Genomic DNA, 26,001 nt, shown 5'->3' with positions numbered 1-26,001 from the left:
CTTTAAAGAGTAACCACGGCCGATGCGTTCGCGATCTGGGACGCCAGAGAAACGCGGTTCATTGGGTTTTAGGGAAGTATTCGCAAGTGTGGTTTCCACTGCGATCCTGCCAGGAAAGAAACCGAATTCAGATCGGAGGCCGTGCACACTGCAGATTTAGATTTGGACTGATCCCTATAAAGCCGGACTCTACCTTCGAAGTCCCTTTGATCCCTACCCTCAGCCCAAAGTGGGGCGGGGGGGAGTGTGTGGAGACACGTTTATACATGTGTACACCTCTTCTCCACCCCACATCTATGCCCCATCTTTTCCCCAGGCAGCTCTCAGACTCTGTACAAGATAGGGCGCCCCCCCTTCCTCCCACGACTGGCTTCCCATTATTTCCCAGTGATTTAATTAGGCGTTTACACCTGACTAGACTTGGAGTAAATGACTGGTAAGAAGTCTTATTAAAAAAGCGAGAAGGGGGGGGGGGGAGAGAAATGGATCAGCAAGCCCTAGTTTGATTGACAGGATGGAGGACCATTGACAATCTTGCAGGGTAGCAGCTAGGTCTGTGTGAAGCTCCTTTTAAAAATCCTTCCTCAATCCTCTCCCCCGGTAGATGGCAGCTTCGCTGGACCCGCAGACAACTTGGGAGCAAGGCAGGAGACCGGAGGGAAGAGGGAGGGAGGGCGAGGGAAGCGCTCAGACTCCTGGCTACTCCGCTCCGCTGTCTCAGCCCCTTCGCTCCGAATCCGCTTGCTCTGTCCACACGGCAGCGGGAGCCTTGGACACCCTCTGCCTGACCGCTTCTACGGAAGAGCCCTGGCCAGCCCGCCCAAGGTAAGCCGCTTTCTGAGCTCCCCCAAGGAAAAGGAAACAGCACCAGGCGCGTTAACTTTCGCAGTTGCCCAGAGCGCCTGGTTTTTGCCTCCGTGGGCGATCAGTACGCGCGGAAAGTTTGTTTGGGGGGAGGCCTTTTGGCTAGGGCTGGGAACGGGATAGTCCCCTTGCAAGGAGCCTTATACAGGGCAGAGGATGCCCGGCTGTTGGTTCCTTTCTCTTGCAATGCAGTTTTAGGACAAGTGCACCGTTTTTCTCCTTCGAGATGCTTCAACTCCCTCCCGCTGTATCGTGGGCCCTCGGCAATCCTTCGAAGGAAGCCAATCCACTGTAGATGTGTGGCTGAGAAAACAGGGTGTGGGGGACCCCTCGGTCTTCCAGTTCCAGCCCACCCTTTTTGGCCATATGGTCATATGGCCTTTTGGCCGATTGTTTCGGAGTCTTTTCACGCTTCCCCCTGTGAGTGACAACCGCTTTCTGTTTGTTCTGGTTTTGCTTCATTTGGAAGAGATTAGCTTTCTCCAAAAAAAAAAAAGTTTTGTTTAAAAAACGTCTTATAGAGTTGAAAATATAACTTTGAGCAGATGGCTAACGTGGATAACAGGCAGGCACACTGCTTCGTTTTGCGAAAGGTTCGGGTTTTGGGCATGCAAGTAGAGTGTCCCATTGAGGGTTTTAACGCTTCCTTTCCTAGCCCCAAACTTCTGACAACCTCCCTGCTCGGGCCGGTCCCACTCGAGCGCTCCGGATACACGATCAGAAAAAGGGACAGAGGTGGGTTTAGGTTTGGCGGGGGCTGTCAACACACTTTTCTCTTTGCCCCTCCCTTTCTTCTCTTTCGCCAAAGGGCATCCGTAGCTAACAACGCATCTCTCCCTTTATGCGCATCGAAGTAGGAGGCTGTAAATTTCACGCCATTTACATAATGATGTTTTAATAAGCCAAACGGCCTGGTGAGAGAGAGAGAGAGAGTGAGAGAGAGCCGGAGGCAAAAATCAGACCGATTCTGGGAAGAGACAAAAGACCTTTGCACAAGAAAAGAGGGCGAAGGATCCATAGGTGAATGAAAGTCTCCGAGGGAGGTAGCCCTGGTCGCCTGTAACTTTAAGCAGTGGTCCTGTAGCAATTTAGAGACTGTAGCAATATAGAGAGCATCCTGAGCTTTCGTGGGCAAAACCCACTTCCTGGCTTGGCCCACGAAAGCTCCTGATACTGGATACATAATCCCATAGGCCAGTGCCACTAAAGTTCAGCGGTGAGTGGAGGGGGCATCTTCTGGGAGGCGGGCAAACGAGTGGGAGTGAAAATACGGATTAGACTGACATTAGATGAGACACAAAAAGGGATCGGAAGTTCAGCGCCAAATTCCCCCTCCCCCCACGCCTGTTCCGTACCGGTTTGCACAACTGAATGAGGTTCTAGCGAGACCGACGGGGGAGAAAGGGGAAGCTCTCCCTGCCTTATCCGGCACAGAATTTCAGTTGACTCCTACGTGGGGGCGCATCCACGCAGGACTTGCATGCTCAGGCTGGGCTGATACATGAAGGACGCTGCTGTCGAAACCTATTTGCCCCTCCATTATACCGCGCCCCAAATGGGGATCCGCATGAATATTTAACCGCGAAAGCACCTCATGCATCTCCGCCAGACTCCACCCTCAGGCCATGGCATAACGGAGAGGGGGAGGGACACGGGTATCGCCCCCTGCTTAGGCAGGAAAGTAAATGTTTAGCCAAGTCCCTTCTGCCTGGACAATCGGCCATGCAAGCCCGCTCCGCACAGCCAAAATGTGCTGGATGCATATGTGGGGGGGAGGGGAGGGAGGGGGGGAGGGGGGAAGAGAAGGTGTTTACACGTCTCTCCCCAAACACACACCACGTGTGATGATTGCAAGCCACGTTACACCACCGGCACACAGGAGCAACACACCCACACCCGCACCCCTCTAACTGCAACTGCAGCACCTGAATGCGAGCGTGGGAAGTAACAATGGGGAGGAAAATGGGGTACCGAAGAGCAGCTAACGCGCCTCTCTTGGTGCAAATCCTGAAAGTGGGAAGGGGGAGATGCCTGGAGATCTCGTCCCTGTGTCCTTGTCCCTAAGGGGAAGCGGCTTGCGGAGGTGAGCCGACTTCCGAAAAACTTTGGCAAACTTCAGAGAGTCTTGCGAGAGGTCCCGGATGCCTCTGAAGGGCAGCCTGTTACCTGCGTTGCTTTAGTGTTATCAGGTGGCAGCCAGGGGTTCCCCTCTGAGGCGATAGCCATCAGACCATTATTAATCAAAGGGCATGCGCTGGCTGGCTGTTCCCAGGACACATCGCTGCCCCCGGAGACGCCGATCCGGATTATTCTAAGAGGGGTGGATGAGATTCGGTGGCCTGCACTGTGCAGGGGGTCAGACTAGATGATCATAATGGTCCCTTCTGACCTTAAAGTCTATGAATCTATGACCCTGAGTTCTGTTTTCACTTCAAAATTGGAACGACTTAAAAAAAATCGACGGTAGAGCTCACAACTTTGCAACCTCTAACACACCCACAGAGGCCAAATGTGGCGTAAGTTATTCCCACCCTTGAGCATTAATTCGAAAGGAGGAGGCAAAGACGGTGTGTGTGTAAACGCTTTCTATTGGAATTTCTGCTTTAAAGGAATCCTCTTCCAATAGGGAGGGAAAAAAAGTCTTTGTAATATAGCCTTGTATTATGGCGATGGGTTTCAAGCATTCCAACTAAAGACTTTTGGGGCACGTTTTGTCTATTGGACAATGCAGCCGCAAATATCTCATCTGAATGTGTAGACATATACCCATAAGCTCGAATATACTTAATCTTTCTCCAGCTACCCCTATTTCCATCTGTCATTGTGTACGTATTTCTGGGCAGATCGATTTGGAAGTAAGACGAAATGGAGGCGTTATATAATGATCGGAAACGGATGCAAAATATGGATACACACATTTCTAGACACTATTTTAAAGCGATTTCACTCGAGAGTCAGATTCATTTTTAAACGAAAACAGGACGCTTTATTGCTAGCGTGTTTGAACTTGATATCCCCATTAATCCTCTGGTGTGACTTACAGCTAGGAGCCCAGTTAAGGCAGAACGACACACCTATAATATTTTTTAAAACAAAAGCCTCCGAACTAATCTCAACTGAGGTTAACTTCCGACTTTGTTGCCATTTAAAAACAAAAATAAAACCTTGGGGAAGGAAAAAGAAGAATGTGACTAGCGGATGGTTTCGGGTCCATCACCCCCTCGACCCCCAGCATGTCAATTTCATTTTGTGGATGCAAATCTGTGCAGAAAAAACTCCCCCTTTCTCCTTGTTTCACTAAATTCAGGGGAAAGCGTGTGGTGAATGGGGGAAAACAATAATGATGTGACGATTTGAGGGTGAGCTCCCAAAGTTTTATTCTGATATGAAAACACCTCTGAAAAAGCCCCTACCCTTTCCAAAAATCCACACACGTACACACCTGCTGTGTGACGCAACATTCGGGCACTTTCCTGAGCTTTGCACCGGTTTCTATTGTTAAAACGTAACAATTATAATAATCAACAAACCCCTTTCGGTTCCACTTGGTTGGCTGCTCAAGTTTTCCATGTAAATGACAGTAATAAATATCTAATCATGCCCCCCAGCTATCGTCGCTTCTCTGCGCAGCCCTCATTAATGAAACATCAAGTCACGGAAAAGTTTTGTAGCTCCGGTAAACGATTTTTTTTTTTTTGAGACATGATGGAAACCGCGTTTGCAAAGTCACAGGAGGACAACGAAAACGGCCCGGAATGGCAGTGCCTCCTAATTTATTTTTTAACCTGAAAGTGCTCACGTGGGACTGTGGTGCGTGGCTCGTTTCCCCTTCTAGAGTAGGAACCGAGTATGCAGACAAAGCAGCTTTCTTTGGGCGTAGACAGAGAAGCAGCCTTGATAAAAACTAGATTATAGATCATCACTAGGACTCTTAGAAACACCTGCACAGCAAGCAACTTCTAACACATCCATTTATCCCCAGTTCTCCAGACCTTACTTCTTTTTCGAGGAAGATTTACAGATACTCTCCCCATCTGCTGGGAACACATTGGGGAAATCGGTTTTCTTTTGCAAACGGGGTAAGCGAAGGATTAAGGGGAGAGTAGACACAATAAAATCAGGCTAGACAAAACAGCGCAGGTCCACTGCAGAAGAGGCAGAAAAACATAAGCAGCCCCCTTTTTGCTTAACGCACAACAAACAAGACCACCTGGAGCTGCAGTGTGAAACACTCGCTCGGAAGTGCCGATTTTAAAAGTACTTGGAAAGCGATCGCCTTCGGGTGTAAAACAATACACTGGCAGGTCTCCATCCCAGGCATGATTCTCCACCAATTAATAGGGCCGTAAAGAGCTTTTAATGCTGCTGATGAGAAGGATCAGGCTAAAATTAAACCATGAGAGTTGGATTTCTCCGCCTCACGCTAAACAAATGGAGTGATTACATTCTTTCCAAACGCATCAGTCACACCACATTAAGAAGCAGAGAGCTAATTATCCCAATTAGGAGGCTGATTTATAATTAATGGCTTGGACCAAGTGATAATTGGATGTTAATGGATAACAGTTTTGTCTGGAAGTAGCTTCCAGCTTCCCCAAAGGCAGGGTTGGAGGCGGGAGGAGGGTGTCTTTTCCCCTCTTTTCTCTTACTTCAGCTGGCAGCACAAAGCAAATGAGGAAATAAATCTGTTATTAGCTGATTCAGTGAGATCAATCATAATGGAAAAGGCTTGGGGGAATTTCTTTCAAGGCGGAGTTAGTGGTTTGAGAGGTCGGATGTAAACAGGGAGCGAGAAAGATACGAAGGCAAAATTGCAGGAACAAATCTTCCAAGTCACTTGGCTACCCTGGCTGTTCTGTAACACTGGGTGAAGTTATTTCAGTCAGACGTGACCAGGTTAACAGCAAATATCCGCAGAGGCTGTACACAGATTAGAGGCACTGGCAGGTTTGCTGGCTGTAATCAGACTCCTTGTAGCTAGAAATTCTACAATGGATCGTCAAAGGTGTCTGTTGGAAATTCATTCTGCTTCCACTTTTGGATTTCATCTCCCCCAATTTCCTCCTGACCTTTAAAAATCCCTTCCCTAAATTTATTTTAGTGTCACCCTCTCCTGATTTTACATTGTTTCCATCACACTCCAAATCTTACAATTCCAGGTAAGGAAAGAAAAGGCCAGATTATATGACAAAGAACGGAATCTGATTTTTTTACTTTCATTATGTTTGTTTGCACTACTTTGATTTTTTTTAGTGGAGTTTTAACTCATTTGGAGTCTGTTTGGGACAACACTGAAGCAGACATACATCCTCTTGAAACTGTTTTCCTACCCTGGGTTGTGAAATCAGTAGAACTAAAGCAGATGCTTAATGTTACGCATACGCTTAACTGCTGTACACATGCTGGAGAGTTTGCTTGCCATCCTTTACTAGTATGAGACCAGAATCCGGTGGCAGTTTCTTGATGTGTTTCTACCAACTCCACTCCAAAAAGATTCATTAGAATGGGGAAAGGTGCAGAAAAGAGCAACGAAAACAACTCGAGGAATAGAACAGCTTCCAGAGGAGGAGAGATTAAAACCACATGTCAGTTTAGAAAAGGGACAGACACATAAGGTGGGGGATATGACAGAGGTCTCTAAAATCGTCAATGTCATGAAGAAAGTGACAAGGGAAGTGTTATTTACCCCTTCTCATAATACAAGACCTAGGGGGTCACCTAATGAAATTAATAGGCAGCAGCTTTGGAACAAACAGAGGTATGTCTTCCTACACACACAGTCAACCTGAGGAACTCCTTGCTTAAGGATGATGTGAAGGCCAAAAACCTAAATATGTTCAAAAAAGAACTGGATATGTTCATGGAGGATAGGCTCATAACCAAGATGGCCAGGGACACAACCCCATGCCACAGCTGTCCCTAAACTTCCAACTGCCAGAAACTGGAACTGGACGACTGGAGTTGGGATCATTTGGTAATTGCCCTGTTCTGTTCATTCCCTCTATAACATCTGGTACCAGCTATTGTTGGAAGACAGATTGCTGGCCCAGATGGACCTAGTGTGACCGATCTTATTTCCACGTAATGGCTCACATTGCCCTGATCAAAATCAAGGTGACTGTTGTCACCCAAGTACCCAGAAGCTCAGGGCAGGAGTGGTGTTGCCGGAGAGATCGCTGCCTTGCACTAGCTTTCTAGCTGTATCGCTTGATTGTTTTCAATGGAGTGATGCTTGATGCTGCCTTGCGAGAGAGAAGGATCAGGGACCTGAATCTCTCTGAATCCCCACGCTCTCCCCCCTCACCAATATATAAATAACTGGAAATGTAAGGTGGGAAAGGCTGGACTGGAGGTTTTAAGTCACCTTGCTGACAGATGTGGAGATTATATTGTGTTGCTGCAGTTAGGGTGTGATTTCTGCTGGGCTTGTGTGTTGTCACTGATGCCTGGAGTTTATGCAAAGTGGCTCTTTCCCATAATAGCTCATCGATCTAACTAAATCGTCAAGTGTCCCGAAAAGGAGTCCTCCTTACCATTCGGGAGAGTCACGTGGTACCTGCGATAATGTGCCAATGAATCTTACCGTAGTCAATGGGCAGCCAGAGCTCTGTCCATTTCATATGGAAGTTTGGCACACTCTCACCTTGGCACTAGCCCCGTTCTCCATTGCTGTAAAGCAGAGGTGGGACCAGATGCAGCCTCCAGCTTGCCTGGATCCAGCCCCCAAAGCTCAGGGGTCCCCCAGCACTGGGGGAGCCAAGCTCCACCCCCCTCTGCTGTTCCACCGCAGGGCTGGAACACACAAAATCTACTAACTTCGGCCCCCCTCGGCTCTGGTGCGTGAGAGGAACGTAGGGAGTGTGGCAGGGCAGGGCAGGCCTGTTTTGCACAGCATTTGGTTTTGTAGCTGGTGGAGGATTGCAATGGATGGAGTTCCCAAAGCCACCGATGGTGCCTGAACATCCAGCGCACCAAGGCAAAGGGGGTGAACGAGGGCAGGCGACTTCAGACCTAAATGGGGACTTCTCTTGCCTTCTGCTTTGGCCTGTGGGTTGAGACCACACAGATCAAAGCTGAGACAAGCTTAAAAAAATGTATCAGCAATATAAATTAATGGAGATTGCCTATCTCCTAGAACTGGAAGGGACCTTAAAAGGTCATTGAGTCCAGTCCTTGCCTTCTCAGCAGGACCAAGTACCATCCCTGACAAATTTTTGCCCCAAATGGCCTCCACAAGGATTGAACTCATAACCCTGGGTTTAGCAGGCCAATGCTCAAACCACTGAGCTATTTCTCCCCCATTAATAGTATTAGACCAAACTTTTCTATGTTTGGGGGGTAAATAAAACATTTTATTTTCAGTGATGAACTTAGATGCCAAAAAAATCAGGGTGTGCGAAATAGGAATAGTCACAGCTACATCATTACCTCCTAGGGATGTTAAAATGTATATAATTAAGTAAATTTCAGTGGACACATGGTTACATGCAGAGCAGCAGGCAGCTCCATGGGAGCCAGTGTGCTCTGGGCGCTGGATTTTAAGCTAGCTCCTGGTGTGCACCAGCTCCTGCCCGCTGCCCCACAGAGGCAGCAGAATATAGTGGCAGGCAGCTCCTCAGGAGTCAGTGTGTACCAGGAGCTGGTGTTTAAGCCGCCTCCCCATGCAAACCGGGAGCCTTCATGTAAGCATGAACGTTAACCAAGGAGCTTAGACTCATTGGTTAGCTGCGTACACAGTTACACTTTCACTTATTAAAGCCCTTTAAAACATACTCCTGAGAGACTTGGTTACTCAGAAAATGCAGACCAAAATTAGGAGACTGAAAGAAGCCAAAATGTTTCCCTTGTTAGATAGCTAGTGTAAAGGCAGACCTACTTTTCTGAGATCCACTGGAGTCGGATTATTGTGAAGAAACAGAGGAAGGGAAATAAACCATTTCGCTTTGCTTCTATAAAAAGAGAAAAACAGGGACCTAAAAAACTAACCCCAGAAGTGCAGTGTTGCCATTTCTTAAAAGCAATTACATCTCTATTACATTAATTTAACTGTTGGGTTTATGTTGAGTGAATCCGAACTCTTCTCTTTTCCGTGGGCCTGATCCAAAGCACTCTGAAATCAATGAGGGGCTTTCCATTGGCTTTGATGTGTGTCGGGTCGTACTTTATAATACCACTTCACCATTATACAGCGATGCATCTCTGATGTGACTTGGCCTCATGAGTTGAGCCAGGGAGAAGAATGTGGCAGGTAGCATCACTTTGATCTTTAACTTAGTTTTCTTTTCTTAATATTTGGAGAGCACAAACAGGAATCCTTTACAATCACCTAAAAGACCCTATGAAATACAAAGTAGAAGAACGAGGTGAGGGTAGGGAGGGAAAATTATCCTAACAAATTAGTCTATTAGGCCCTGGCATGGTCTCCCAAAGGAAGTGGTGTGAAAACCCCATAGGTTTAAATCTTCTAAAATTAGGTTGTATAAAAGCTCTGTAAGTGATAATACTGCACTGATGGGTCTCAAATTTATTCCGTCTCTAAGGGCATGTCTATACTTACCGGGAGATCGGCCCTGTGGTGATCGATCCCCTCTCGGGGGTTGATTGAGCTGATCTTTACTAGACCCACTATATTGACCACTAATCACTCTCCCATCGACTCCAGTATTCCACCAGTACAAGAAGTGAAAGGGAAGTTCTCCTGTTGACCCCCTCGCAGTTGACACCCCACAGCAACACAACTTAAAGTACATTGACTCAAGCTATAGTATACATGTAGCTGGAGTTGTGTACCTCAGGATGTGTCTACTCAACACCCTACACTCAAAATAATATATGCAATTTGCACTATGCAAATTGCATATCTTATTTTGAATCTATATCGAAATAGCTTATTTTGAAATGTGGTGCATCTACAGAGCACCACATTTCAAAATAACACACTATTTCGAGCCATCGCTTAACCCTCATGCAACGAGGTTTACCGGGATGGTGAAATAATGTGCCCATTATTTTGAAAAATATTTCAGAATACCAAGCAGCTTGTGTAGACATGGAGTTAGCAATTTCGGAATACCTCTGATATCCCAAAATAGCCGTGCAGTGTAGACGTACCTCCGGTTGACATTGCCCCATTATGTAGATCCGCCCTAAATTCAGTAGTGCTAAAGAAACCAAACACGTATCTGTTAAGGAGAAAGCAGCACCGTGCATCTCCTTGTAAGACATGAATGTCATAGCACCGTCATGCCTGGTATACATTACGTCTTACATAATTGCCTACTGATGGGTCGAATTTACCCTCCTGTGATAGATTCTTATATTGCGTTCACCCCAGTGAGTGCTTAGAGGAATGGGACACATGAGATGAAGTTACTGTTATCTCCATCTTCTCCATTTCAAGATTGTTCTCTTTTAAAGTATTATTCCCATAAGTAAGGTCACACAAATAGCCACAATCTTTCTTATTTCCCCCCTCTTGAACTGGAGTATTGACCATAGCCGAAATGGCTGAAAGATTATTCCATGGGCAAGAGGGAAGCTAGTATTAAGCCAACCTCGAGACTGTGAAATCAAGCCCCAAAAAGTGAAGAAAGAAGTTACGTATGAAAGCTCCTTTTCCTGGAGTCATAAGCATTGCTGGACTTTGTCCTAGAAATGTAGAGATAAAAGAGACTTCATTCTTGCCCAGCTCCCTTTATTGAGCAGGATTATACCTAGACCATCCCTGACCAGTGTTTGTTTAACCTGCTCTTAAAAATCTTCTAAAAAGGGGAGAAAATGGGGTTCCACTGCTTCCCTAGGTAACCTGGTACCTGGCACATCTTTGCAAGTTTAGAATAAGGTAAAGCACTTAATCACGCCCAATTCATTCAAAATGCCTTATTATGAGCAGAAATATCAAACAGAAACATTCTTTGTGCGTTGCAATTTCATTATTAGAAGTTATAGACCAAAATAAAGTGTTAAGCCTATTACTCTGCTGAACATGCAGGGAGAAAAAAAAATCATCTCTGTGCTCATTAAATTCTAGGCTTCGGAACCAGATTTCTTCAAAACTGGCATATTCTTTAGATCTCATTGAGATCTAGAAAACAAGCCAAGTTTAAACAAAATTGCTTCAGTTCTGGGTGAGTCATTTGTGCACACGTCCGCTAACTCAAACGTATGGGGAACCTGTACATTGGAAAGCTAGACATTCAAAGTAGACAGTCTGAATTCTCATGTCCAAATGCTTTCCAAGAATTCACCTCTTTGACTGTTGACAGAAGGGTCAACTCACAAATAATTTATTTTCTGATGCTATGAACAACTGGAAAAAGATCCCTACCACGACCACTGTAATACAATGAATCAGTGAGGCTACCTAAATGATTGCAAGATCAGAACCCCTAGTCTGCAGCCCTGAGAATTTTTTCTCCAGGAGCTATCTTACCACAGATGAGGGCTGTAGTTTCAAGCAGAGCACCGAATTCCATACCAGAGTGTGGCACAGAAACAGACAAATGTGAGTACCCAGTCATCTAAATCGCAAGTGTCTATGGGCCCAATTCTTTATGGTACTGATCTTGGCAGGGCGTTCTGAACTCCCATGGAGATCAGGATGACATGTCAAAGGATCAAACCCTAAGATAACACTCAGGTTTGCTCTTCCATTTAACAAGAACCAAATATGTTCCAGCCACAACTGCTGGACAGATGGAAAATTAGCCACAGCTTTGCCCATGCTGGATGTCAGTCGCCACATAGAACTGCCAGCTTTGAAAAGGTCTAGACCTACCTATGTTTTGAAAGCGCTACCAGTCACATCGCTTGCCTTTTAAATAAACCCATTTTACAGAAATCCGTGGCGTGACAGGCTTGAGCCAGAAAAACCACGTGTAACCAAGACTTGTGAAACACCAGCCAGAAACCCATTGATGGGTTTGGTTCTTTGCATATAAGCTGTCAGGTTACATGTGTAAACTGCTTATACATTGTCTGTCAGTTGATTGCACAGTGCTTTAACATTAAAGAACACCATAGCTGTGATCCAAGGTCGTATTTCAAGCTGAAAAGATGGAACGTGGTGTCACGTGGTGGGTACGCACAGCTCCCTCTGATGCAGGGCATGGAGTCTATCCCGGCCCTCGATATGTACTTCACCCCGTGACTGATACCAATCCCAGGTACCCCAATGCAGGAGTGCAGCCTAATGGCTGAAGTCAATAGCAAGGCCTGGCCGCCCGAGTCCATGGGGAGTCCCGGTTCACTGGGCTATAGGGCCCACTGGCCTGAGTCAATAACAAGCCACTATGCGCAGGAAGTAGGACCCAGCAGCCCAAGTCCATAACAGACCCAGTTCATGGGGCAGTAAGGCCTGGTGGCTAAAGTCAATAGCAATCCCCTATTCACAGGGTAATCAGGCCTGGTGGCCCAAAGACGATAGTCCCAGCGGTAATGTCCCATTCAGGTATAAGGAGGGTGGAATAGGGGACCCGGCCCCTCCCTCTCCACCAGATCCCAGCCCAGGGCCCTGTCAGTGGTGAGCATGTCCCACCATTAGCTCAGCGGGGAATCCGCCTTCTCGGGCTCTAGCTCCCTGCCCTGGGCTACTTCCTACCCAATTCACCATTGTCTGCAGCTTCCCCACTTGTGTCCTCCGGGCTGGGCACTTCCACAGTCGGTCTCCACCAGCCTCTGCAGCACTTCCTCCTCCCAAGCTCTGTCAGCGGCTCCTTCCTATGGAGTGGTCAGTCCTGACTGAGCTGTGCCACTGGACTTTATACTGGTCCTCCTGTTGGAGCATGCCCAGCAGGGTTGTGGGGGAGGAGCTCTCTGACAGGCAGATCTGGTTAGCCCTTACCGGCCCAGTGGTGGGCTGGTACACCCCATCACACATGACTTGAGTTCTATGGTCCTTCACACATACTGGTGACTCATATAACCCAGCTGGCTACTGGTGCTTTTGTGTTTTAGCTCCATGAAACCTGAGACTTCAACCACAACACTCTTCATTAAATGTTCCGTTGCAAGCACTCTATTATAACCCACTAGATCAGAGCTACCGATCTAACTTCCATCATGACACATTTACCACTATCCTTTAAAAACGGTCTTCAAGTGTTCAGTTTGGACCTGATCCTTCAGTGGCTGCTCTATTGTTGACCTCAGTGGAAGCAGATAGGACTTCCAAATGTGTCCTTTGTTAGATAAGGAATCTTTGCTCCTTTGACTGTAAGAGCTTTGAAAAAGATTGAGACTATATGGACACCTTTTCCCAGTTATATGGCTTTGTTTTTAGGGTAAGAATAAAAGAGTAGGAAAGGGAGGCATAAAATACACATTTATATAAACTGTAAACACATGATTGAAATAACAACGAGAAGTCCTGTGGCACCTTATAGACCAGGCATGTCCAAAGTCCGGCCCGCGGGCCAATTGCGGCCCGTGTTCCGGTTTAATACGCCCCCCCAGGTAATTTGGCAATATCTATCTTTTATGGCCCCCAACGAATCCATATGTATTGAGATGAATACATTGTAAAATCTCAGTTAATGTCAGTTGGTCTAAATCAGTTATAAATATATTTGGACACAATGTGTATACTTGGTGTTATGTTCCTGTTCATATTTTTTGAACTTAAAAGTTGACAGACAACCTTTATTACCAATAATATGTAATGTACTTTACAATGTTCCTGACATATATTTCAGCTTCCTGGATTTTTTTTTTCATCTGGCCTTCAGATATGAAAGGCAGAGTGATTTAACACCTGTTTAGGTTTGTCATCCATGTGATGAAATGAAAAGTATGCCGTTTGCAATAAACTTTGCATAAAATAGTTAATTTGCATTTAATTTTAATGGTTCAAAGAATGTCAGGCAAAATGGTCGGCCCTTACGCATGTTCACTTCATCAAATCTGGCCCTCGTTGAAAAAAGTTTGGACACCCCTGTTATAGACTAAGGGTACGTCTACATTTGCTCCCTAGCTCGGACTAGGGATGCAAATGTAGGCGACCAAAATTGCTAATGAAGTGAGGATTTAAATATTTGCATGCCGGGATGCGGTAGTTCGTACCAAAAAATGAGTAATGTTAGGGCTTTGGTTTGAACTATTGCATCCGGGAGCACGCTTCCCGGTTCAAATCAGCTGTGATTCGGACTAGCACGCCGGGCGAGATCTTGCTAATGAAGTGCGGGATATTTAAATCCCCGCTTCATTAGCAATTTCGGTCGCCTACATTTGTATCCCTAGTCCGAACTAGGGAGCAAATGTAGCTGTACCCTTACAGATTTATTGGAGCATCAGCTTTTGTGGGCAAAGACCCCCTTCATCACATGCAGTGGGTCTTTGCCCATGAAAGCTTATGCTCCAATAAATCTGTTAGTCTACGAAGTGCCACAGGACTTTTCGTTGTTTTTGCAGATTCAGACTAACACGGCTGCCCCTCTGATACTTGCAAGATACTGTATTTAGCTTGATGGATTTCTACTCCATACAGCTCATGAACATGATTGAAATAGTCAGTTTACAACGGGTGTGGTCAAAACCAGAGAGTAGATGTCAAGATACCATTTGGGTTCTAGTCTGAAGTGACTCGCTATGTAGTATCGCCAAACATAAACATTTGAAAGTCAGGAACCCGGCTCCTGGAATCATGAGATTGGCTAAAAATCAAACCTTTTAAAAATTATATTTGTAGATTCCTTTTATTTGCCTTGGGCCACACAGCCATGTTTCTTCCCAGCTGAGCACACTAGAAATGCTCTACTTTAAATGGAAGCTGCGATTCTTCCATAGTCACATGGCTCCAGGAACTGGGCCTTTGAAAAAAATGCCAATCATGAGATTCCTGATCCCATTGAGAGGGCTGGCAAACCTTGGCTGGACGACCTTGCGAGTTTTCTCATTCCTTTGCATCCCAGCATATGGATTTGTAAAATCAATATAATCAGAGTCCCCTGCCTCATAAGGGTATCGTAAGGTTTGTGCAAAGTTTCTCTTAGTTCTTATAGAATGAAAAATATTAGCATCACAAATGTATTTGCTACGGCATTCCTTAGTCAACATTCTAAAAACTATTGGACAATATAGTTAAGATGAAAATCTCCCTAATAATTTATTCCATATATTTATATGCAAGAAACTGCTGTTCTAGACACAGACAAATAATTCAGAATTTTGCTCACTAACATGTTTCAAGATCTCACTATTTTCTTAAAACGAAAAATAGCATCAAGGTTTTAAGAGACCTTGGGAATGAAAGAGATTATGAAAAGGGAACTGATGCGGTGGTTATTCAGACATCATCAGCTAGAAGTCTGAATAGAATTCATAAAAATCCAGGTGGAAATCTGTTTTTATTTTCTGTGCATTTCCACTTCACTAAACAGACTATGCTTAATTTTGGAATCATTCACATCAGGGCACATTGGGAGATTAACTTAGTTGAAGTCCTGGGACTCATACAGAAGTAAAAATATTGCAAGTAAATCAGAATGGTGTGCCTTGATTTCCAGAGCAGTCCTCAATAACACCTTTATTCCAGTAGTTCAACAAAATCCTTTGAATCTCATTTTTTATGCTGCATAACCCTCTCTCTCTCCAAAGACTGAATGAAGAAAATGATGGTGTTGCAATATTTCAAAAAGTTATTTATATTACATCCCCCGCAAAAAAAAAATTTTCCTTAGACATTCAAGTACACTCTCACAAGACCAACAAAATTGACTGAAGACTTTATTTATTATATGATGTGAATTTTGGATCATCTGGATCCGAAAGATTTTAAAAATAAAAGAAGAAATTGCAGAAAATATCTCTCATGGGTCATTTATTTAGCGCTCCCTAGACATATAATGCATCCAGCAGCAGACATACAAAACTGTATGTCTGTGGTTAGAAAGTGCCTTTTGGCATATATTTTATCAAAAAAATATAAGCAGAGAGATTCACTATTTGTCTCACTGACTTAAGCCCTAAAAAAGGCAAAGCTAGTAAAAAATGGGTGAATAGTCCCCATTTCTTACCATAATTTTATTTTCAGTACACCTTATTGATGTCACAATTGCAGCCAAAGTATCGTTAACATGGAAATATCTTTTTTATTTCAATGGGCTTTGGATCAGGTCCCAATGCTGACCCAGAATATCAGGTTATTGAGTACTGTGTGAACAAATGGATTTTTCTGTGCCCTTTTAGTGAGGGATCTTAAGAATCATGTCTGCGATGCACCAGTCAAGCTAAACGGCCTCTCGGATGGCTGCTTTTATCCTGCAGTGTGAATGCTGTCCAAAATAAATCCATCAAGAGCTAATTTTTGTCAGTGAATTAAGCAAACCGTTCTCTCCCACCTGGAGCAGTTCTGTTGTGGAAGAACAGCACATCTTAGACTGTCTCTCGTTGTAACTTACGAGCCCTCAATCAGCGCCTGGATCTCCTATTGAAACTGCTGAGGTTTTGTAAACTAATCAGGGACAGGTGGCTATATTATCTCATACCCAAGTGAGGAGCATGGTATAAATACACAGAGGATCTGATCTAATGGAAACTTTTCCCTGACTCCAATGGCCTTTGGCACAGGCAGAGATGACAGATCCAAGCTGAAATTTCATATTTTAATGCTCATTTACCTGTGCCTTTAGTGATGTCCCCGATTTGAGGGATTGTAGGCTGCTCCTGGATTCCCCCCGTAGCAACAAAAACCAAGAAGCTTTTGCTTTGCTGGGAAGTAGGTGGGTGTTTTTAATGATCATCCCCATCTGGCGAGGGAATTGCAGCCTTTTCTCCCAGAGGCCAACGCGATCCTTGTTTGTCACCTACTGAATATTATCCTTCAGTGTGATCTGCACTTCCTTTGGAGAACCCTAAGAAAATCCAGCTGGGGTGGATTACACCCGGTTGCTCCTGCTGATGCTCCGTAAAGTACGTTCACACTTAGCATTGGCTTTTTCAATTCTGTAGATTGCACTTTGCTCAGAAGTGCAACCCAGCCTGGTCATTTTTAACCTACAAAGATCTACGGTTCTGGTCCTGGTTTGCCTCCTCTCCTTTTAAAGGAACTCACCTGAGATGCTTTCACCACTAATGAAACACGAGTCCACCTCTGACTCCGGCATGATTCCTGCCATTGCTCCAGGAGCACCCAAAAGTAATGTTCAAAACTTATTAAATAGGTGTGAACATAGCACTTATCACTGTAGCAGGAGAGCAGCTAGCAAATAGCAATGGATTAAGCCCCACAGCACTGCTGTGAGCTCGGGAAGTATTGACCATCTCTGTTCTGAAAGGGAAACTGAGGCATATAAGTAAAGGGACTGCTCCAAGACCCTCCACAGCCAGATTGCCCTACTCATAGCACTGTGCTTTATTTGCAAGACCTTCCTTCCCATCTAACTCTAGGGTGTATGACAAAAATTTCTCCTGCCTCAGGTCTTCTCTGCATGGGGAAGTGAATCAGAAAAGCTGCTGCAGAATAGCTCCAAAGGGGAACGTTCTATTCCGGAATAAACCTCCCCACTATTCTAGAATAATTAGTGTGTTTCCTAAGTGGAGAAACTGTTCCCAAACAGCACAACTGTGATACCAGAATAGTCTCCATACAAAGGCCTTGTTCTGCGATAGCTTTTTCAGTCCATTTCTCTCTGTAGACAAAACTTTTGCTTGAGGTGCCAATGACTTTTCTTTGTCAGGTCCATGTAAATTATCTTTAAATATGGATTGCTCACTCAGACTACAAAGGGGGCACTTCAAATGATGAATAAATGCATGCGTACAAAATATTTCTACACTCAGTTTTGCTGGTGATGTAATAAATCATTCGTTCTGGCTTTCCTTCATGCTCTCAAGAACATCTCAGTGATGCTGTATTACAATGTGGGTATTTATCAATGGACAGTATATTGATGAACGGTGTATTTATGTTTTTAAATCGTGACCTTTTATTTTTATTGCAATCCCTCCTCTCCTCCCCAGAATGCATCTGACGAAGTGGGTCTTTGCCCACGAAAGCTTATGCTCCTACACTGCAGTTAGTCTCATAGGGTACGTCTAGACTACAGGGTTTTGTCGACAGAAGTTTTGTCGACAGATACTGTCGACAAAACTTCTGTCGACAAAGCGCGTCTACACTACATTCAGTTCTGTCGACAAAGCAAGCTGCTTTGTCGACATGGTAGTGTAGACGCAAAGGACAGTTTACATGCAATAACACCTTCTGTCGACAGAAACTCTGTCGACAGAAGGCGTTATGCCTCGTAAAATGAGGTTTACCAGCGTCGACAAAACTGCTGAGTTCTGTCGACGTTATGTCGACAGAACTCAGCGGTAGTGTAGACGCAGGTATAGTTTTGTCGACAAAAGTCCACTTTTGTCGACAAAACTCTAGTCTAGACACACCCTAAGGTGCCACAGGACTCCTCGCCGCTTTTGCAGATTCAGACTAACACGGCTACCCCTCCTGTCCTCCTCAGAAGTTACTTTGCAAAATTAAGAAAAAACCAACAATCCAGGGCAAAATCTTTTAACCAAGATGCAAGACATTTGTGCATTTTCTTTGTACATTTTGCACTTAGGACAGAATTGCATCCCCCTGGATACTTGCATCCAATGCCAAAACCGTGTAGATTGGGAACGTTGGCCCTGCCTACTGAACAAATAGGCAGGGCCATTTTGCCAGACTTGTGTAAATCTGTGTAGCTTTGCTTACATCCCCAGAACCTCTGGCCTTACTTACTAGTTCAACAGGTACGGACCAAAGTTCCCCGTTTGCACAAACACACGGGGCTACATCCTTAACTGGTGTCAAGAGAACCACACGCTCCAGATCTGGCTCAAAACCCTCCAGGGAAGCGGACATGTGAAACCGTACCACTTACTATAATAGTCGTTTGCATACATGGGATCTGCCCCCACCGTTCCTACTCTCACTAGCCATTCCAGTGGCTTGAGAAGGGAGGACTTGCATGCGGGAGCGACAATGGGGTGAAAAATGGCTGTCGGATCAGTCCAGCAAAAAGCATCCCCTTAGGGTCCAATCATGGACGGTGGGTGAAGGCCCAGCTGGGGAAGGCAAACTCCAGCCCCGCCTCTTCCTCCTGAGGCCCCTTTCCTCTCCCTCTCTCCGCCCCCACTCCCCGTGGAGACAAGCCCCACCCAACCCCAGCCTCGCCGCTGCCCCAGCCTTTCCTGGTGGTTGGGGCGTATAAGCAGTTTTGGGAAGAAATGCCTTCCCTGGCCTACATCATCCACCACCCATGGGCCCAGTCTTGCAAAGTGATGAGCTGAAATCACTGAGCTGAGAGCAAAGAGCATCTTGCAGTCCTCCGTTAGCTAGAGAGCTTCAACCAGACCTTCTGGAAGTACATAGCTGCCTTTCCTTGAAAAAAACCGCCCACCCCCATTTTTTTTAATAAGCCCTATTGCACTGCACAACCCCCATTGATGCCCCCTGTTTCCTACAGTATGCACCACACCCAGCAGCAGGACCCAACCCTAACGTCCAATGGATGTTCTGGATGCGTGGCTGAGACCTACAGGCTGTGTCTACACTGGCAAGTTATTCCGGAAAATCAGCCGCTTTTCCGGAAAAACTTGCCAGCTGTCTACACGGGCCACTTGAATTTCTGGAAAAGCACTGACGATCTCATGTAAAATCATCAGTGCTTTTCCGGAAAAACTATGCTGCTCCCGTTCGGGCAAAAGTCTTTTTCCGGAAAACTGTTCCGGAAAAGGGCCAGTGTAGACAGCACAGTAGTGTTTTCCGCAAAAAAGCCCCGATCGCAAAAATGACGATCGGGGCTTTTTTGCGGAAAAGCGCGTCTACATTGGCCACGGACGCTTCTCCGCAAAAAGTGCTTTTCCGGAAAAGCGTCCTGCCAATCTAGACGCGCTTTTCCGAAAATGCTTTTAACGGAAAACTTTTCCGTTAAAAGCATTTCTGGAAAATCATGCCAGTGTAGACGTAGCCACAATGTTTACCCTCACTGCAGACATCTACTTTGTAAGAACTCCTCTCCCCACGTCCCCATCTCTACCATGACTCAGACCTCTCTTGGCATCTGTGGCCCGCACACACAGGAGTTGCATAGGACAGGCAAGCTACACCCGATTATTTAGGAGAGGACGCAGGTCCAAGCCCCATGTAATCAATGACCGCTTAGGATCTGCTGTTCCTTTGCCACCCGGCGTTAATTTACACCAAGTAACACCTAATCAAAGGCTGGTTTTTTATTCTCCAATTGGCTGTGGTTATTACTCAGCCCCTCCAGCCGCAGGGAGACATAAAAGATGCATTTGCAGATTTTGAAAATTAAAGCCATCTATACCGCCGGTGGAGAGGATCAGCTTATTTGGTTGCTTAATGAAATATAAAGATTATTTTAACCAATGTAAGCACAATTCGACAGCTTGTGAAACACAGCGGCGGCTTGATGAATGGCCTTCTCAGCGGGGGAAAAAAATTGCCGGATGGTGTCTTTTAAATATTTAATTTATTCTGTTTTGGAATGCACACCGAGGTAAACGACAGCTCAAGCGAGTCTGTGGGCAATCTCTGTTAACTCAGGTCTGCTAGGTTAAATAGTCTCCGAACACGAACCACCCATAGCCCAGCTCCTACGTATCACTCTGCATTTACCATGCACAGTTACAGAGACGTTACGTCTGTCATCTACCAGTGCAGCAGTCCAGACAGTTATTGAGAAAATTGGGACATCTCCTGACTGGTTTCATGTTACTGTACTTTAACTATTTCTGGAATTTCCACTACATGTATCTGATGAAGTGGGTCTTTGCCCACGAAAGCTTATGCTCCAATAAATCTGTTAGTCTAGAAGGTGCCACAGGTCTCCTCGTTGCTTTTGCAGATTCAGACTAACACAGCTACCCGTCTGATACTTATCTATTTGTACATCTCCTTTTTCAAATGTATGCCTTTTCCTCCAGGCCAGCAAGAAGAATTTAATACCGAAAACAGCCTTTTAACACCCATATAAATAGACAGCTTACCAAAGAAAATGTGTTTCCTTTGGAAACGGTGGGTTTTTATGGAATCTCACATAAGAATGGCCACACTGGCTCAAATCAACGGTCCATTTAGTCCTGTATCCTGTTTTCCAACAGCGGCCAATGCCAGGTGCCAAAGAGGGAGTGATTAGAACAAGGAATCATCAAGTGATCCCTCCCGTCATCCGCTCCCAGCTTCTGGCAAACACTAGGGACAGCTTGAGCATAGGGCTACATCCCTGCCCATCTTGGCTCACAGCCATTGATGGGGCTATCTTCCAAGAATGATCTGAGTGCATTATTCAATCTTCCAGGGGGAATTTCCATTTCAGTGATGGCTTCCAAACACGCTAATTTATTTGAGATTCTAAGTTACAGCCCAAGGCGTACAAACGGCATTAAAAATAACGGAGCCGAGCCAGGGTTCTGAAAGCCTCCTATAGAGATCACGAACCTGGCTTCCAGCTGTTCGTAAATACAGGTCAAGATGTTAAGTTGGATGATCAAATGCAGAAGCCACCCAAAGTCAGATCCTGTAGCGGGTGCTAACCACCTGGGTTCCCCAGACTTCCGTGGAACTATGTGAATTCTTATTTATTTTTACTCCAACCGAGAATCTGGCCCAAATACTCAATGATGCTGCTACCCACATCATTGGGTTCTGAGTTCTTCTAGTCTGGCTCTGTATTCGCTAGTGCCCATACTAGAAAATTTCTCCCTATGAAGAAAAAAAGCAAGATGCATCTGTATTGCTTAAGTCCCACTTAAACTCTATTTGAAAGACTTAAAATAGCACACAGTTTGTGTGCCCTGTCCGGGCAAGAGGGAAATTTGCCCCATAGCATGAGGGATGTGGAAGATAGTCTGACCTGCCAGCTAACTCCCTTCCAATACACAACTGTTTTGCAGGGAATGTTGAACTGCCGAATACGGAGGCTCTTACAATACAGGCTGAAACTGGATGTAGGACACAGCTAGGATAGGATATAGGTTCCGATGTCCTAGGGTATTAGAAAGGCCTTTCCTTCAGTGGAGAGAACAGGGATAGAGCTCGGTGGGAAACAGACTTATTTCCAGTCTACGGATTGTTAATCCTGTCTGTCCTCGTACTGTTTTGTCTTATTGCACAAAATTACTCTGTCACTATATAAACCCACAAGAATGTTTCCAACCCATGGAGATAACTCTGTGGTAAGAAACATTCCCTGCGTTGACATAGGAGAAGAACTACATAACTTAATTTGGCCTTGATTCTGGTCACAAATGAAAAACTCCTGGTTTGCTCAGTACGTAGGATCTCTTAAGCATCCTACTTGGTTGCCATGTCCCATAGAAAGTAACATAACTTCTGGTTCCAGATGCACAAAAGGTCTCTGGTTGCAGTTAATGAGACTTTTGATGGAGGATTTGCACCTGACTCTGTACTGAGTGTCTTTCCCCAGTGGTATAAATCCTCTGCAAGGGAAAATGAAAACTTGTCAGGGATAGAGGTGAATTGAGAGAAGCAATTGGTTATTCTATGAATAATGGTGGCTAATTTGTTTGACACAACAGGTCTATGCAGAGATGAGATTTGAGCTCAGTTTTTGCCCTCAGATATAGACATCAAACTGCTACTGAGACCCATTTTACAGATGGAGGAAGTATGGCACAGAGAGGTAAAGGGTCTTGTTTTGAGAATGGGAAGTGACTGTCTAGGAAGGAGTATAGCGGAAAGGGATCTAGGGGTCATAGTAGACCACAAGCTAAATATGAGTCAGCAGTGTGATGCTGTTGCAAAAAAAGCAAACATGATTCTGGGAGGCATTAACAGGAGTGTTGTGAGCAAGACTCGAGAAGTCGTTCTTCCGCTCTACTCTGCGCTGGTTAGGCCTCAGTTGGAGTAGTATGTCCAGTTCTGGGCACCACATTCCAAGAAAGAGATGGAAAAAATCAGAGAAGGTCCAGAGAAAAGCAACAAAAATGACTAAAGGTCTAGAGAACATGAGCTATGAGGGAAGATTAAAGGAACTGGATTTGTTTAGTTTGGAAAAGAGAAGACTGAGAAGGGACATGATAATGGTTTTCATTTATCTAAAAGGGTGTCACAGGGAGGAGAGGGGAAAATTGTTCTCCGTGGTCTCTGACGACAGGACAAGCAGCAATGAGCTTAAACTGCAGCAAGGGAGGTTTAGGTTGAACATTAGGGAAAACTTCATAACTGTCAGGGTGGTTAAACACTGGACTAAATTGCCTAGGGAGGTTGTGGAATCTCCATCACTGGAGATATTTAAGAGCAGGTTGGACACACACCTGTCAGGGGTGGTATAGCCAGTTTTTGATCCTACCATGGGGGCAGAGGACTGGACTCACAGACTATGTCTAGACTGGCATGTTTTTCTGCAAACGCAGCTGCTTTTGCAGAAAAACTTGCCAGCTGTCTACACTGGCCACTTGAATTTCCGCAAGAACACTGACGATCTCATGTAAGATTGAGACACTGTGGTATTGTTTGAGACCATTGATTGAGACTGTAGACAACGCAGTATTGTTTTGCGCAAAAAAGCCCCAATCGCGAAAATGGCGATCGGGGATTTCTTGCGCAAAAGCGCGTCTAGATTGGCACGGACGCTTTTCCACAAAAAGTGCTTTTGTGTAAAAGCATCCGTGCCAATCTAGATGCTCTTTTCTGCAAATGCTTTTAACGGAAAAACTTTTCCGTTAAAAGCATTTGCGGAAAATCATGCCACTCTAGACGTAGCCATAGACTCATAGGCTGTGTCTACACTGGGCCACTTATTCCAGAAAAGCAGCCGCTTTTCCGGAATAACTTGCCAGCTGTCTACACTGGCCCCTTGAATTTCCGGAAAAGCACTGACTATCCACTGTAAGAAATCAGCCACTTTTCCGGAAACACTATGCTGCTCCCGTTCGGGCAAAAGTCCTTTTTCCGGAAAACTGTTCTGGAAAAGGGCCAGTGTAGACAGCCCAGTAGTATTTTCCGCAAAAAAGCCCCGATCACAAAAATGACGATCGGGGCTTTTCTGTGGAAAAGCGCGTCTACATTGGCCACGGACGCTTTTTCGGAAAAAGTGCTTTTCTGGAAAAGCATCCTGCCAATGTAGATGCTCTTTTTCCAGAAATACTTATAACAGAAAACTGTTCCGTTTTAAGCATTTCCGGAAAATCATGCCAGTGTAGACGTAGCCATAGACTTTAAGGTCAGAAGGGACCATTCTGATCATCTAGTCTGACCCCCTGCACAATGTAGGCCACAGAATCTCACCCACCCACTCCTGGAGTAATCCTCTCACCTAGATCTCAGATACTGAAGTCCTCAAATGACCTCTCGAGGTCCCTTCCAGTTCTAATGTTCTATGAGTCTATGAGGTTGCTCAGTAAGCACATGGAACAGCCAGACTGGGTCCAGCCAACCCAGTGTCCTGTCTGCCCACAGTGGCCAATGCCAGGTGCCCCAGAGGGAGTGAACACAACAGGCAATCATCAGACGCTCTAGTTCATCGGAGGCAATGGGTTTTGCCCAGGAAAGCTCATGATACAATCTATGTATTTGTTAGTTTCTAAGGTACCACAGGACTAGTCATTGTTTTTAAAGTTACAGACTAACGCAGAGACGCCTCAGATTGTTTGATTCATCCTGTCACCCATTCCCAGCTTCTGACAAACAGAGGCTAGGGCCACCATTCCTACCCATCCTGGCTAAAGCCATTGATGGACCTAACCTCTATGAATCTATCTAGCTCTTTTTGGAACCCTGCTAAAGTCCTGGTCTTCACAACATCTTCTGGCAAGGAGTTCCACAGTGAACAAATATCAGAGAAAACCAGTAGGGATGTGTGTGGGGGGGGGGGAAGGGGGCGGGGTCTACAAACCATGTCCTTGATGATGGGGAAATGGAGTCACCCAAAATACCTGCAATTTCACCACAGCTGTGTCTAGCCTGGCCAGTTTTTCCAGAAAATCAGCCGCTTTTCCGGGAAAACTTGCCAGCTGTCTACACTGGCCGCTTGAATTTCTGCCAAAGCACTGACTTCCTACTGTCTGAAATCAGTGCTTCTTGCGGAAATACTATTTTGCTCCCGTTCAGGCAAAAGTCCCTTTTGCGTAAAGCTTTTGCGCAAAAGGGCCAGTGTAGACAGCTCAGATTTGTTTTCCCACAAAAAAGCCCCGATCGCGAAAATGGTGATTGGGGCTTTTTTGCGGAAAAGCGCGTCTAGATTGGCACGGATGCTTTTCCACAGAAAGTGCTTTTGCGGAAAAGCGTCCGTGCCAATCTAGACGCTCCGTTCCGAAAATGCTTTTAACAGAAAACTTTTCCGTTAAAAGCATTTCCGGAAAATCATGCCAGTCTAGACGCAGCCCCAGTCTAGACGCAGCCCACAAATTTCTCTCTCTCTCTCTCTCTCTCTCTCTCTCTCTCTCTCTCACACACACACACACACACACACACACACGTATTGCCTTTCATTTGGAAAAAAAAAGTTCTTTCCATCTCTGAATCCTATTTGAGGGGACACAATCAGACTCTGTTTCCTAAGGTGGCAGCTAGGCCTCAAGAGAGGTGTCATGAATTGGTCATTGCAGACGTTAGCCTCAGTCTCACGGTCTCTGGTGCCAAAGCTCTCCACAGGCAGCATATCCTGCCAGTCCTTCAGTAGGCTTTGGATCAGGCCCTAGGTGCATTATGTTTATTCCATGTCAAATAAATCTTCCAAGGAGCTAACGAATGAGACTGTTCAGAAAGGGCCCCCGAGACCCTCTGCAGCAGCCCATAGATGTTTCCCCAGATAGACCAAGTGAGGTTCTAACCAGGCTTTCTCTGCTGGGGGTTTTTTTAGGTGCCTGCCGCCATGCAGCACTACGGAGTGAACGGCTACTCTCTTCACGCCATGAATTCCCTGAGCGCCATGTACAACCTTCACCAGCAGGCGGCGCAGCAAGCCCAGCACGCCCCCGACTACCGGCCCTCGGTGCATGCCCTCACGCTGGCGGAGAGGCTGGCTGGTAAGACCCACGTACGGAGTTTTGCATTGAGCCTGGCACCCAGCCTAGGCTCGCGCTGTAGCCAACTCTGTAGGGCTGCATGGACCAACGTGGCTGAATTGGAGACACCTCCCCTGTGCACAGATGCAAAGAAATAGGCTCTCCCTA

The 26,001-nt window shown here is 45.6% G+C and overlaps 1 protein-coding gene across 1 annotated transcript in view; it reads left to right on the top strand.

Moving 5' to 3' along the window:
• Positions 1 to 693: 693 nt before the first annotated feature.
• DMBX1 (diencephalon/mesencephalon homeobox 1) overlaps positions 694 to 26,001 on the top strand; it is a 41,537-nt gene continuing 16,229 nt past the window's right edge. Inside the window, exons 1-2 of the mRNA XM_075937121.1 lie at positions 694 to 825; positions 25,689 to 25,852. Of these exons, the coding sequence (XP_075793236.1) occupies positions 25,701 to 25,852 (152 nt within the window). The 5' untranslated portion in view covers positions 694 to 825; positions 25,689 to 25,700. The remainder of the gene's footprint in view (positions 826 to 25,688; positions 25,853 to 26,001) is intronic.

Source organism: Pelodiscus sinensis, chromosome 9 (genome assembly GCF_049634645.1).
Source record: "Pelodiscus sinensis isolate JC-2024 chromosome 9, ASM4963464v1, whole genome shotgun sequence".
Taxonomy (NCBI): Eukaryota; Metazoa; Chordata; order Testudines; family Trionychidae; genus Pelodiscus; species Pelodiscus sinensis.
The sequence above is the reverse complement of the archived record's forward strand: the minus strand, read 5'-3'. Positions and strand labels throughout refer to the sequence as shown.